The sequence below is a fragment of the Pan paniscus genome, chromosome X (assembly GCF_029289425.2).
Source record: "Pan paniscus chromosome X, NHGRI_mPanPan1-v2.0_pri, whole genome shotgun sequence".
NCBI lineage: Eukaryota > Metazoa > Chordata > Mammalia > Primates > Hominidae > Pan > Pan paniscus.
In genome coordinates this window covers 53,926,003-53,941,489 of record NC_073272.2, presented here as the reverse complement: position 1 = coordinate 53,941,489, position 15,487 = coordinate 53,926,003, and the positions used below count along the sequence as shown (strand labels likewise).

Genomic DNA, 15,487 nt, shown 5'->3' with positions numbered 1-15,487 from the left:
AAAAACAGGAATAATAATACCTCACATTTATAGAGTATGTGTTATCCATTAGCCAATTCTGTGAGCTATGTTTCATTGATTCTGACCTCATTTAATCCTTTAATAAGGTGAGTCAGAGTTTCCTAAAATTAACAATAAATGACTCTAGTAAGAAGCAGATATGGGGACTCAAGTTCTAAGTTCACAGTCTGCGCTTTCTTGAAGCAAATGCTTCTGACAGTGTTGAACGTAGAACTGGTGTTGTACATGTTGACTTTCGTGGTAATCACATGATTTCATATAAATCTAGGATAATATATAAAATATATTTTTTCATTATTCAAGATAAAAGGCTTTGTTCTTCTCCTGAAGGAGGGGTTTCCCAAAACATGGCACATAGGCCTAACAGGCATCCCTAGATGAAACCATTGGTCCAAAAACTTTTTTTTTTCTTTTTTTGAGATGCAGTCTCACTCTGTCACTGGGCTGGAGTGCAATGGTGCCATCTTGGCTCACTGCAACCTCTGCCTCCCTGGTTCAAGCAATTCTCACACCTCAGCCTCCCGATTGGGTGGGATTACAGTCGCATGCACCCACATCTGGCTAATTTTTGTATTTTTGTAGAGATGGAGTTTCACCTTGTTTACCAGGCTGGTGTTGAACCCCTGACCTCAGGTGATCAGACCACCTCAGCCTCCCAAATTGCTGCGATTATATTTGGGAGTCACATAGCGCCCGACCGGTCCAAAAACATTTTTTAAAAATTAATGAGAACACACCTATTTTTCTGTGGTACAGAAACATGTAACTAGAATACTAAAGCCATCTGAAACAGTGAGTGGAAACACGGAGAGAAGAAATGATGTCTCAATCCCTGTGGAGCAAGTCCACAACATCTCATGCAAACACGTCCGACCTTTCTTTAAAATTATTAAGAGTCAGGGAAGGAGAAGCACCAAACCTCATTTTTCATCTACATAAAATCCATCAGCCTCACAGTCACCACATCTCATTCAGAAGCCCCTGCAGCTGCCTGTATCCAGCCTGATATCCCTCTTACTAATACATAATACACGACTGACACCTCTGAGCTCCATTTGTATCCTCACACCATAAAAGATAATTCTGCAGTAAAGGCCCCTTCTCAAAATCCACACTGCTTAGAGAGGGCAAGGGCATTATAATTAGCAATGATTTCTCTCTTTTACAGAGATTATAAATATTTTTGTTCAAAAGGACTGAAAAGCTAGGGTTCAAATAAAAAGTGAGTCTAAATGTAGGGGATCCCATTCGCCACAAAGTATGTGAGAAGTTCCTAGGCTGTAGAGCTAAATGAAAGAATTAGGGCCTAGTAGAAGAAAGGGGAAAGTAACCAGGGCAACTTGCTGAGCAAAATGACTTGGGTCCCAGCTACACTGTCTCCTCACAGACTATAACATGGAATACCCATGGGTTTCCATCATGGCCCTGACACACTGGCTTGAGATGATGAGCAAAGTACTTATATCCTGTGGGACTGTTTCCCCATTTCTAAATTAGAAATGAGATTATTTACACTAAATGATTGTTATGAAGAATAAAAGAAGTAACATACCGAGAAGGCATTACAGTGCACATAAATTTGGTTTACAAGTTATTTATTTTTTTCTTTAAAATTTAATCTTTTCACTTGATTTGCCTTTACAACTACATCTATATTAAGTGATAGCTACCTTTGTGAAATGCAAGTAAAAATACGAAGTTACCTTTTTAAATGCATTTGACTTCCATAGCTTATTTGATTTAAATATACATGTTCATTAATGGTGTCACACATGGAATGAATTCTGAAATATTTTTGTAAATACCCAGCTGTGACAAGGAAAATCCTGTCAGTAGTATGTGCTGAAAACTTTGCTCCTTGCTCTGTGTGATGCCATGAGGAACAAGTCAACATTCTGATTGGGCAACACCACATAATTCAGTACAATCGTGTGTCAATTGCTCAGGCAGTACCTAAGCAGCCCTGTGGTGGCTAACAGGGTCACAAGGATCACCAATACGGTTGTTAGTCTGGCTTGTCACATATCCATAGATTTGTCCGGTAAGAAGACAGTGAGCTCAAATGGATCCAATTGACTGATTGCTTGCAGACGCAGCAAAAGCAAGATCACCATTGTGTCAGCACCATGTCCCTAGTCCCACAGTATGACAGTGAATCAGAGGTACTCAATGACAGACAGCATAGATGGAGAGTCTCTTTTTCTGTGAGGAACCTACAGCTGTACCCTAAGACCAATGGTGAAACCGCACTGAATACTCAGCTTAGGATCACACCTGACAGAGCTGCAACATCAGCCGGGACAGGAGGGGCAATCCAGCTCCTGAACACAGAAGACCTATGGAAGTCATTCATGCTTGTGAAGATGAGGAACTGGTGTCAATGACTATGCTGAACTGACTGCCTTCTGACAGTTCCCCTAAGCCAAAGATGCAGATGCATTGTTTGGACTGGATGAGGAACCCTAGAGGAAAGGTCTTACAGAAGGATGCCATGTTGGGGCCTTGGCCAACTTCTGCCTGACTAATGTATGTCCCGGAGGGGTGCCCTCACAAGGGTAAACTCTTGGTGTCCAGGGGTATCACGTGTGCCCTCTGGCAATGTGCTTGCATGTGTCCCCCGACTATCCGGACCCTGCCTGGGCCCTGGAAGGCATTCATGTCAGCTACAGCTTACTGGCCAGAGTTGAGCTGAGCCTGAAATGGTGGCTTGGACTGGACAAAAGTGGTTAATACAGAATCTTAGTTAGGAAGTCCCCTGCCTATCTAAGATAGACATTCATCATTAATAGCTTTTGTGCAAGACAGCTATGATGGGAAATTTGATGTGTCAACTTTGCTGGGCCACACTACGTAAGAAATTCTTCACTTTAATCAATGTAGCTGTCTCTCTGAAGGGGTGTTCTGATATGAGACTAACACTTAAATCAGCAGACTTTGAGAAAAGCTAATTGTCCTCCACAATGTGTTTGAGCCTCATCCAGTCACTTGGAGGCCTTCAAAGAAAAAGACTGGGGCCCTCCATAAGATGAAAAACATCTGCCTCCACACTTCCCTTAAATTTGAGCTATCACATCACCTCTGCCAGGGGACTCCAGGGTGACATCCTGCTCTGCAAAGTTTGTACTTTCCAGCTCCCATAGTTGCCTGAGACAGTTTCTCAAAATCTCCTCTCTTTCTCTCTATCTCTCCACTCACTCCCCTCAACACCCACACAAACAGAAACCCAAACCAATAGGCTGCTTACATCTGGGACCCTTAAAGGGCATAACTGAGATCAGTACTGCAGGTTGGTATCACTCTGATGCATGGCTCCTAAGGCAGAGGCCTGTGGCATTCCCCTCCCACCCTCTGCAGACTGACATCCACGTGGCTCATCACTGTGACTTAGGGTTTGATCATCCAACCATGTAGAGATCACTACAATTCCACAAGTGTTCCCTGCCCTCCATCTGCCTGTGAGGTCCTCTGTTCCATCCCAAAGACATAGGGGTCTACTGGGTAAATTTTCAACCTTTCACAAAGGACCTGGGAACCTAGTGAGGGAGATACATCTGCAAAGAGAACTTTTAGTGCAGTAACAGCAAGGGGCATAGCTGGTGTTTTCACCAACTCAAGGGAAATTACACTGTGAACATCTCCCACTTCATTTTCCCCAACAATTGACAGCTTATCTTGGAAAAGATACTGTTGGTAGACAAGCTGGATTTCCCTCATTCTATTTTTCCCAGGCATGCACAGGTGCAAAGCAAACTGATATTGGAATGTTGTATCAGAGTGGAATCCAAGAATGAAATGCCCTGCAGTGATGTGATTTTCCAAAGCAGTCAACAAGTCTTTATAAGTTCCCAGATAAAGCAACATATAAGTCTCCCTCAGTTTACAGGGAAGTGACATGTATGGAAAATCCAGTTTATTTAAGACTCAGGAAAAAAAACTTTGCCTCTCCCCATAACCTTAATCCCCAAATGCCAGTAACCTCTGACAATAATTCCAACAACCACAGCTACCCTCAGAAATTTCCAAAATGCCCCAAAATGGGCAATGATGTTCTGGCTATAAACCGCAAGTTTAGGAATGCAAAGGAGTACCCTCAAACTTCTTATTTACATCAAAAGCATAGCAATGTTGCAGTCAGTACAGAGGAAACAGCTCAGTAGCAAGGGGAAGGACACAATGTTCCCCAGGAGGAGTTGCAGGCACCTTCCTCCTCTGTCTTGCTTTCCGTGATGAGAAAATGGTTCATGGCAAGGTGAGGTGGCTCAGACCTCAAATATCAGCATGTTGGTTCATCGAAGTGTGAGTATTCTTTAAGCTCTGGGGTTCAAGACCAGCCAGGACAACAGAGGGTGACCCCATCTTTACAAAAAAGTTAAAAATATATACCTAGGCATGGTGGCCTGTGCATGGTATATGAGGATGAGATGGAAGGATTGCTGGAGTCTGGGAATTCAAGGCTACAGTGAGCCACAATTTCTCTACTACATTCCAGGCTGAGCAACACAGTGAGACCCTGTCTCAAATAAGACAAAAAGAAAGAAAGTATTTCACGGCCAGCTGGGGTGTGTGGTGAAGCTTCATTTCATAGATCAAGCACTGCCATGGGACATTGATGCTCAGGATGGTTCTGTGGTAGGCATGTCTCTGGGATCCTTGGATCAGTGTCCTTCCCCTTGGCGAGGACAGCCCTCTCCAGGTGGGGACACAGGAGGAAGGGGCCAGGCTAGGTCGTCAGGCTACCAGGGACACCTGTCTGCTGTGGGATGGCAGATGAGATCAAGAGAAGGACAGCTGAAAGGAAGAGAGGGGGAGACGCACTGCTCAGGCGAGGGGCCGGTCTCCTAAAAAGGGAAGACATTGGCCCTAAGTCGTGTCATTGCTCTAGGCTCCCGTGGAAGCACATGATGGTGCAAGAAGGAAACCAAGGCTGGTGGGAGGGGAACAACAGCTTGCATCACGCCCCATCCTATGTGTTCAGTGGCCCCTGAGAGGAGCCCATGCCTTTCTGGGATCGAAAAGGTCATTTCCTGACACAACTCCATTCACCACCCACGAGGAGCAGGGATTTGAGATAAACAGGCCTCTGGGGAGAAAGGCCAGTAAGAGTTGTGAGGTCTTCTCATAAGATACACTGCCTTACCCTTATGGTGAGTCTCACACTGCGTTCATCCTGTCCTGTGTTCCTGTGTGTTGAGGTCGCTCTTCTCAACCTCATGTCTGTCCTGGGAATATTTTTCTGGGTATATTGCAGAGAGTCTTGTTACCTGAGGGATTTAATAAGGTTTCTGAAAGTTCCCTAGGCTGGGGAGTAAATTCCCAGATCCTAGGACACAGTTGTGGCCACACTAAATGAGCTTCACTGGGTGTGATTCCTGGAATCTGCACTTTTAACAGATCTTGGATTCTAACTTTCATGGAAACTTGTCTGAGAACTATTAGAGCAGGGGAATAGTCTCATTTCCCAGCTACACGGCTTCTTTCTCCTTTGTAAAAGTATAGAAGGGACAGGTTTGGTGCCTTCTCTGATGGACGAACTCAAGACCTTCAGGTGAGGAGACGGACACTCACATGCTGGCTGTTATTCTAATGACACTCTCAGGATGCCGTCTCCAAATGATACCCAGACCAGTCCTTTCAAGTCTCCATCTCTTAAAGATTTCTGAAGAGATCAAATGTCTTTTGCCTGTGCAGTTTCATGCTCTAACATTCTAAAGTTTTGCAGTAGCCTTTGGATCTTACTCTTGATTACACAAATATGCAGCTCAGTAGAGTTTTCACCATGCCTGTGGCCTTTGGCTCCACCACTCACTGCTGGGTGACACTGAGACAGTTCCTTATCATCTCTGTGCCTCCTTTCTCCATTAGTATCATGGAAATACTACTAGTAATGTCATCTATTTCTTGGGGCAGTTTAGAGCATTGAGTGTATTAAGACATGCACAGTTGTCAGGACATTGCCAGCCATATCATAAATTTCCAATCAATTCTAGCTGTTATTGTTGCCAAGATTGTTGCTGTGTCCACATTTCCCTGGAACATGTTCCAGAGAGACTGTGTCGTGAATACCTTTGACCCCTTGGATGATCTTTCTGTTATCACTTCAGCTCTTTTGGGACTCAAGAAATGAGTCTGTGTGGCTGGAAGGAGGGCATATTTTTTTTTAGAATAATGAATAATCAATGCTCCTCATGGGGTTATTCTAAAGCCTAAATTTAAAGCTGGGGTTTTATCTTCATGAGCTGGTATGGAGAATTTGAATGAAAACTTTCTAGGAAATTAGAACTCTAATGACCTCTTCATATCATTTGTATAATTCTTGGGCAAGTAAGTAGTCACTGGATAAGGGTAGCACATAATTATATAGAATTTTAAAAATGTATGCATGTACTATTTCATAGTTAGTGCTTTTTGTATCCTGTCTATCTTTGTCTTACAAGATGCTGCAGATTCCCTTACATTTTCTTCTACAAGTGTTGTAACAGTAGCTTTTACATTGAGTTCTATGATGTATTTTGAGTTCATTTTTGTATATGGCATGAGGCAAAGATTGAGGTTCATTTTTTTGCATATCAATGTCCAATTGTTCCAGCACCATTCCTGGAATAAAACATCCTTCCCCACTGAATTATCTTGGCACTTTATGGAAAAATCCATTTAACTTGCATATATAGATCTAGCTTCAGACTCTTATGCCTTTTCCTCTGCCAATATCACAGTGTCCTGATTAGCATAGTTGTCAAATGCATCTTGAAATCAGATAATGTGAGTACTCCAATATTATTTGCCTTTTATAACATTGTTAGGCTATTCTAGTCCCTTTGCTTTCCCATATAAATTTTGAAGTCAACTTGTCAATTTACAGAAACAAGAGTTTGCAAGTATTTTAATTGGGTTTACATTGAATGTACAGATTATTTGGGAGAAACTGACATATTGACAATCTTAAGTCTTGGGATCCTTTAACGTGGTATGTCTCTCCACTTATTTCAGCGTGCTTTCATATTCCTCCAAAATTTTTTTTAGGGAGTCTAAGTCTCTTTGTAGGCCTCTAAGGACTTCCTTTATGAATCTGGGTGCTCCTGTGTTGGGTGTATATATATTTAGGATAGTTAGCTCTTCTGGTTGAATTGATCTCTTTACCATTATGTAATGGCCTTCTTTGTCTCTGTTGATCTTTGTTGGTTTAAAGTCTGTTTTACCAGAGACTACGATTGCAACCCCTGCTTTTTTTTTTTTTTTTTGGTTTCCATTTTCTTGGTAGATCTTCCTCCATCCCTTGAATACAGCACACCGATGGGTCTTCACTGTTATTCAATTTGCCAGTCTGTGTCTTTTAATTGGGGCATTTAGCCCACTCACATTTAAGGTTAATATTCTTATGTGTGAATTTGATGCTGTCAATGTGATGTTAGCTGGTTGTTTTGCCTGTTAATTGATGCAGTTTCTTCATAGCGTTGATGGTCTTTACAATTTGGTATATTTTTGTAGTGGCTGGTACCGGTTGTTCCTTCCCATGTTTAGTGCTTCCTTCAGGAGCTGTTGTAAGGCAGGCCTGGTGGTGACAAAATCTCTCAGCATTTGCTTGTCTGTAAAGGATTTTCTTTTCCCTACACTTATGAATCTTAGTTTCACTGGATATGAAATTCTGGGTTGAAAATTCTTTGCTTTAAGAATGTTGAATATTGGCCCCCACTCTCTTCTGGCTTGTATGGTTGCTGCCAAGAGATCTGCTGTTAGTCTGTTGGGCTTCTCTCTGTGGGTAACCCGACCTTTCTCTCTGGCTGCCCTTAACATTTTTTCCTTGATTTCAACCTTGGTGAATCTGACAATTATGTGTCTTGGGGTTGCTCTTCTCGAGGAGTATCTTTGTGGTGTTCTCTGTATTTCCTGAATTTGAATGTTGGCCTGCCTTGCTAGGTTGGGGAAGTTCTCCTGGATAATATTCTGAGGAGTGTTTTCTAACTTGGTTCCATTCTCCCCATCACATTCAGTCACACCAATCAAACGTAGATTCGGTCTTTTCACATAGTCCCATATTTCTTGCAGGCTTTGTTCTTTTCACTCTTTTTTCTCTAATCTTGTCTTCTCTCTTTATTTCATTAATTCTATCTTCAGTCACTGATATCCTTTCTTCCACTTGATCAAATCTGCTATTGATGCTTGTGCATGCATCATGAAGTTCTCGTGCTGTGGTTTTCAGATCCATCCGGTCATTTAAGGTCTTCTCGACAGTGTTTATTCTAGTTAGCCAGTCGTCTAACCTTTTTTCAAGGTTTTTAGCTTCCTTGTGATGGGTTAGAATATGCTCCATTAGTTTGGTGAAGTTTGTTATTACTGACCTTTTGAAGCCTTCTTCTGTCAACTCATCAAACTCATTCTCCGTCCAGTTTTGTTCCTTTGCTGGCGAGGAGCTGCAATCCTTTGGAGGAGAAGAGGGGCTCTGGTTTTTGAGTTTTCAGATTTTCTGCTCTGGTTTGTCCCCATCTATGTGGTTTTATCTATCTTTGGTCTTTGATGTTGGTGACCTACAGATGGGGTTTTGGTGTGGATGTGCTTTTTGTTGATGTTGATGCTATTCCTTTCTGTTTGTTAGTTTTCCTTCTAACAGTCGGGCCCCTCAGCTGCAGGTCTGTTGGAGTTTGCTGGAGTTCCACTCCAGACCCTGTTTGCCTAGGTATCACCAGCGGAGGCTGCAGAACAGCAAATATTGCTGCCTGATCCTTCCTCTGGAAGATTCGTCCCAGAGGGCCACCTGCCTGTATGAGCTGTCTGTCGGCCCCTACTGGGGGCTCCCAGTCAGGCTACATGATGGTCAGGGACCCACTTGAGGTGGCAGTCTGTCTGTTCTCAGAGCTCGAATGCCATGCTGGGAGAACCACTGCTCTCTTCAGAGCTGTCAGACAGGGATGTTTAGGTTTGTGGAAGCTGACTGCTGCCATTTGTTCTGATATGCCCTGCCCACAGAGGTGGAATCTAGAGAGGCAGTAGGCCTTGCTAAGCTGCAGTGGGTCGGCCCAGTTCAAGCTTCCGAGCCTCCTTATTTACACTGTAAGCACAGAATCACCTACTCAAGCCTCAGCAATGGCGGACGCCCCTCCCCTCGCCAAGCTGCAGCATCACAGGTCGATCTCAGACTGCTGTGGGAGCAGTGAGAAAGGCTCCATGGGCATGGGACCCTCTGAGCCAGGCACAGGAGGGAATCTCCTGGTCTGCCGGTTGTGAAGACTGTGGGAAAAGCGCAGGTACAGACTGTCACGGCTTCCCTTGGCTAGCAAAGGGAAATCCCCTGACCCCTTGCACTTCCCGGGTGAGTCCACGCCCTGCCCTGCTTCGGCTCACCCTCCGTGGACTGCACCCACTGTCCAACCAGTCCCAATGAGATGAACCAGGTACCTCAGTTGGAAATGCAGGAATCACCCGTCTTCTGCATCGATCTCACTGGGAGCTGCAGATTGGAGCTGTTCCTATTTGGCCATCTTCCAAAAATGATACTATTTTTTATTAAAACAGTCTCAGTCACCCGGGCTGGAGTTGCAGTGGCATGAAAATGTCTACCTGCATCCTCAACCTCCTAGGCTCAAGGGAACCTCTCACCTCAGCCTCCAGAGTAGCTGGAGTATACACCTACATTACATGCATACATTCATTTAGAGTAGCTGGGACTACACCTGCATACATACATGCATACATTCATGCATTCATTCATTTATTTTTGTAGATAGGGGGTTTCAGCAGGTTGCCCAAGCATGTCTCAGTCTCCCAAGCTCAAGACATCCTCGTGCTTCAGCATCCCTACGGCTAACATTCAACTAAACCTCTGTAGAGACTTTGAAGGTACACTTCCAAGGGTACATATTAGTAACATTTTTTAAACACACCCTTCTTTTAGTGCAAGAAGGAAACCAAAAGACAGTCCGAGGTCAGAACACATTAAATCAAGTGGACCTATTTAAAAGGTGCTTAAAGTAGATAGCAAACATTATGTAGAGTTTTACTGAAAATACGACCAGGACATAAAAAACCTAAGCAACAGAAGGAATTTGTGAAAAATGTATAATTTAATGTGTTGGCTTGAAACTATGGTCTTAATGTCCAATAAGCTCCTGCAAAAAGTCTGAAAATTATCTTTGGAGAAAACAGTTAATGTCACATTAGGAAATACATAAGTGAAATGAATAGGAAGGCCAGTATTGCATTTGTTTTTTCTCTATTGTGCGGAAGTGCAACAATATTCCTTTGGGCTAGGTTACCCTTCTGTGTTTTTTTTTAACATAAAGTAAACATTTGCATCCAGTTTTCACCTATAGTCCTCATGAGGATACGAATAATGACACTTTAATCACCAGAATGTATTCCCGTTTATATAATTAATTAAATGGTCATATAAGTTTTAAGGTATCAGGATCATTATTGACATTAAAACGTGAAAGAGTTATACATCATAACCAGTGTGGCAAAAAAAAAAAAAAAAGGAGGGGGAAAAGAAAACGGAGAGTAAGGCATCTGGAAAAGCTAAATATTTGCTTCTAAAAGTAACTGTTTTGAGGGATGACCAGCAAATTCCACAAGCTCATGCACAGTCTTTGTGATGTTCAGATATTCAGGTATTAAAGGGATACGTTAAATAATGTAGGTGTTCCTAGCATGTCAACCATTTCATCCACACTCTGAAAATATTAGTGTTCAAGAATGTACTCCCTTTCAATCATGCCTTATATTCAATATCTGTGTCTTGTTCATATTCCGTGTTGTGCTTTTTCCATTTTCCTCAAGAATGTTTAAGCTACTGGATGCTCTCTTCCTAGATATTTCACAAAAGAACGATCAGTTAAATTTATTACTTTTGGATTACTTTTCCTTTGGTTAATGATTCGTACCTTTCATTTACTGCCTGTTTCCCTTTCCCTTAAGTTTCTTTTGTGACTCTTTTTTTATTTCTTAGTATTATTTTCTTGTATCATGTAATTTGCTGTCTATTTTAATAGGATATGCATATAATGCTATGACTGTCCTAAGAATACTATTCAGGCTTGTTCAATAGGCTCCTGGAAATCGCCTACAAGCTATCCTTTAATGTAAATAGTCAAATGGAGTGGTTCACCAGTGTGAAGTAAAAACATTTAGATATTCTCCCCTATACGTGCAGTGCTTCCTTTAAATTCAGAAGTTCTTCTAATTAAGTCAGCAATTTGGAAAACATGTATGAAAAATACTTATGTGGACTATTCAGGACTTAGTACATTATAGACTTTGAACTCTAAATCATATCATCTGATGACTCAAGGCAGAAGCCTGTAATATAACCTCTGATATGGTTAGAGGTTACCGTATATGTCTTCAATCTAATTACACACAGTAGCTCATGAAGACTGACAGGAGGACAGGGAGCATGCTTAGCACAGGCATCTTCCAACCACCTTGAGCATGACTGACCTACATGCATGCTCCCTACTTCATGGGTCACAAAAACCTGACTGTCTCTATCGATTTTATTACTCAGTCATTCAAGGCTTCACTGCGGGAAGACTTTAAAATGTAATCATTGGGTCTGGCGCAGGAGGAGGTTCACCCCTGTAATCACTCCCAACATTTTGGGAGGCCGAGACGAGTGGGTCACTTGAGGTCAGGAGTTCGAGCCCAGCCTGGCCAACATGGTGAAACCTCGTCTCTACTAAAAATAAAAAAATTGGTTGGCATGGTGGCAGGCACCTGTAATCCCAAATACATGGGAGGCTGAGGCATGAGAATCACTTGAACCCGGGAGGCAGAAGTCGCTGTGAACCGAGATGGGAACACTGCACTCCATCCTGGGCGACAGAGTGAGACCCCATCTGAAAAAAAAATGCAATCATTGTTTAAGAGCCTGAGAGAATTCAGGATTTGACAAAATCCAAGAACACTCATGAAGGTCTCCATACAGGAAAACAAGCATCAAGCAGAGTGCCTTCTCATTTTCTTAGGAGCAATGAAGTCTCAACTCAGATATTTTAATTGGACTAAAGCTGATTGTTATGATAAACAAATCATGAAAATCAGAATATCTGTGTATTCTTTCCAACAGAACCATAGCATGCAGAAATCAGCACTGAAATGGATTTTAATCTATTTGATGTGCATTCACTACTTTCAATAAAAGCAAAAATGGGTGTAGGATTGATGTGATTTGTCCAGAATCTCACAAATCGTGTTGGAGCTGGTACTAGAATCTCCTTCAGAGATCAGTATATTTCATACAAAGTGGTATTACAAATGCATTATATATTTGTGAGAAACAGAAATTACAAAGTAATCTGAAAATTGTTAGCTGTTGGTTATACTTAGAAGTAACAAAATGCTTTGCTATTTGATGGTTCAATATGGCTTTGACCCAATTTGTGTCTGTATCTGATAGTGTTTCAGTTTTGCAGTCAGGCTTCTAGGGTCTGATCTACCTTTCGAAGAAAGTCTGCATTTGAACTCAGTTTTTGGAGGGGCAGTAATATTCTCTCTTTTTATTGTCAAAAGTGTAATATTGTGGAATACAGAAAGCACGTAATTTTGAATCTTAATGGATAACATACCTCCTTCTGGCATTTTAAATTGCTCTGATTTTGGCAGAATCTTCCCCTGGATATCAGGATCATCTCCGCATTCATCCCCAGTCTTTGACTGAGACAGCTCCTGGAGATCAGCTTCCAGGCCAGGCACTAAAAAATACCAAGGAAATCAACTGGAGCAGCCAAAGCAGAATGATAAATAAGGAAATGATCCTATTCTTTTCCTCAGTGTGATGCAATAATAGCCTAGAGGCTACTGTGGTAATAAATGTGATGCAAAGATGTCCCCGTTTGTTTTCCTGTATTATGATATCTTATCTTAAATGACAATCTGAGGATAAGTCTCAGCACACCTGCATTTCCCATACTTTACCATTGTGTATTATAAACACACAGCTACCTAGGAAACCTGAAGATGGCCTCGTGGATAGCATTTTAATCATAACTTAAATGTAATTTTCTGAAGGATTAGATCAATGTATTGGTGAGCCTATGACAAATCCTATAGTCCTGACACTCATCTCCTGTTGAGGTATCTTGAAAATGTTGGGGTTAAACTTAATCAAAGTTATTCTTAGGTCGAAAGGCGCTATATGTGACTTTCCATACATGAATGTCATTAAGAAAAAAGTACGGAATATAAAAGCAAAATCACTGTCTTCCAGTGAGAGTATGGGAACTGAAGTGCAAAGAAATTAATGGGCATTGTTGACAGTCATATTCTGGAAACCCCTTAACAGGGAATTGCCAAAATAACCCATGGCCCAAATTCTGTCTCTGATTAGTTTGAAAATGCTATCTGTTGAGGAAACAGTTTCTGTTTCATGATAATCTTATCATACTTGGAATTTTCTAATTATAAAAATATTGCAACAACTTTTAAAAGCCCCTTTAAAATCCTACAAATATAGTTACCTGTATGCCATTGTCCTGAATTATCCAGCTTTTATCAAACATACGGTCAAAAATATAAATCAAAGGAAACAGTGGCTGTCATTTATTGGCCTCCTTTCTGGAGTTGCTATCTTGCTTCACTGAACTGCGTTTTGCCCTGAGCCGATACCAAATTACCTTATAGTACAGACACATTTGAATATTAAGCATTTTTAAGCAAAATCATTCACATTTTCTAAAATAGAATGCAAACCTTGAAACAAAATATGAATTCCTTCTCCATGAGCCAAGTGTTCTTGGTAAGTCTCAACCTCTGATTCTCAGTTTTCTTATTTATTTATTTATTTTTATTTTTATTTTTGGAGACAGAGTCTCGCTGTGTCACCGAGGTTGGAGTGCAGTGGTGCGATCTTGGCTCACTGCAACCAATGCCACCCGGGCTCAAGTGACTCTCCTGCCTCAGCCTGCTTAGCATCTGGGATTACGAGTGTGTGCCACCATGCCCAGCTAATTTTTGTATTTTTAGTAGAGATGGGGTTTCACCATATTGGCCAGGCTGTTCTTGAACTCCTGACCTCAAGTGATCTGCCCGCTTCGGCCTCCCAAAGTGCAGGCATTACAGGCATGAGCCACCACACCGGGCCTCAGTTTTACTTATAAAATAAGGTTAACATCCCTTTGCAAATGGGCTTTATTCAGGGTATTATAAGGTAGGGCGACTTGGCACTCCACATGCTATTAAAGGGTGCTTACAACACTGTGAACACCATGGCTGAGAAGATCTCACTGCAACATCCTAAGAATATCAAGTTAAACTAGTGAAATAATGTACATTTTTATACAACCAATTAAATGATTTCATCTGATTTAGGAAGGACTGCACTTTCAAGCCTACAAAATGCATCTCGAAGAAAAAGAGAAGATTAATCATATCCAGGGACTGCAGGAAGCTGCAAACTATACCCGTCACGTTTCCAGCCAACCCAGGGACTGCAGGAAGCTGCAAACTATACCCGTCACGTTTCCAGCCAACCCTCAGCAAATGTTTGAGATCCTTTCCTAGTGTTTTCTTTCCTCCTCTTACTGGTCATGGCATAAGGCATGATGCACACATAGGCCTCCTCCCCCCGTAGACATTCTTTCTTTCTCTTCCCACCACTTTGAATCTCAGCTGCACCCTGATCTTCTTCTGTCTTCTGACCAGATGTACTATCCTGACTTTCAGCTGGTGGTTCTTCTTGTTGAGGCTCTGGCACACTGGGCTCCTGGGAAAAGGGGGTTTTCTGTGTGCATGTGCAGATAAAAAATTTTTCTTATCAATGCATGTCAATAATACGAATATACAGATTACACAGATACTTCTGATCATATGCATGTTTAAAGACATGCTGCAACACTAGCTATGTGCTAGTGTAATGAGCTATGAATAAGCATGAGGAGGAAATCACTAGTCAAATCTGGGGAACACAAATTCCCACATCCAGGCAAAACCAGTATGTAGTCCTCTTGGGTTACTGTTTCCTTCATGAGATGCCGCAATGGTTTTTTGTCAACATGGGAGACCTTTATCAGTGCATCTATGCTAGTTCAACAACACTATCACACACAAAAAAATTCTGCTAATAGAAAACATTGAATGTTAAGTCACTCACAAGCATAGGCCCAATCAGCTGAGCAAGTCGTAAACATCATCTTGGTTCTATATCATCTTCCTCGCCAACTCATATTTCAGTCTGCAAACAGAATAGTGTGCACTTTGGGAGGCCAAGGTGGGTGGACCACCTGAGGTCAGGAGTTCGAGGCCAGCTTGGCCAAAATAGTGAAACCCCATCTCTACCAAAAATACAAAAACTTAGCTGGGCGTGGTAGCAGGTACCAGTAATCCCAGCTAGTTGGGAGGCTGAGGCAGGAGAATCGATAGAACCCAGGGGCAAAGGTTGCAGCCAGCCGAGATCATGTCATTGCACTCCAGCCTGGGCAACAAGAGCAAAACTCCCTCTCAAAAAAACCAAACCAAATCAAAACAAAACAAAGCAAAA

General features: G+C 42.0%; 1 protein-coding gene across 1 annotated transcript; it reads right to left on the bottom strand.

Annotated features, from left to right (window-relative positions):
- Nucleotides 1–2,370: 2,370 nt before the first annotated feature.
- Nucleotides 2,371–15,173, bottom strand: LOC103786849 (X antigen family member 5). Its single transcript, XM_055106198.1, is given in 5 exon segments — nucleotides 2,371–2,483; nucleotides 12,579–12,704; nucleotides 14,608–14,713; nucleotides 15,101–15,145; nucleotides 15,147–15,173. Coding segments are annotated over 5 exon segments (417 nt in total).
- Nucleotides 15,174–15,487: the final 314 nt, after the last annotated feature.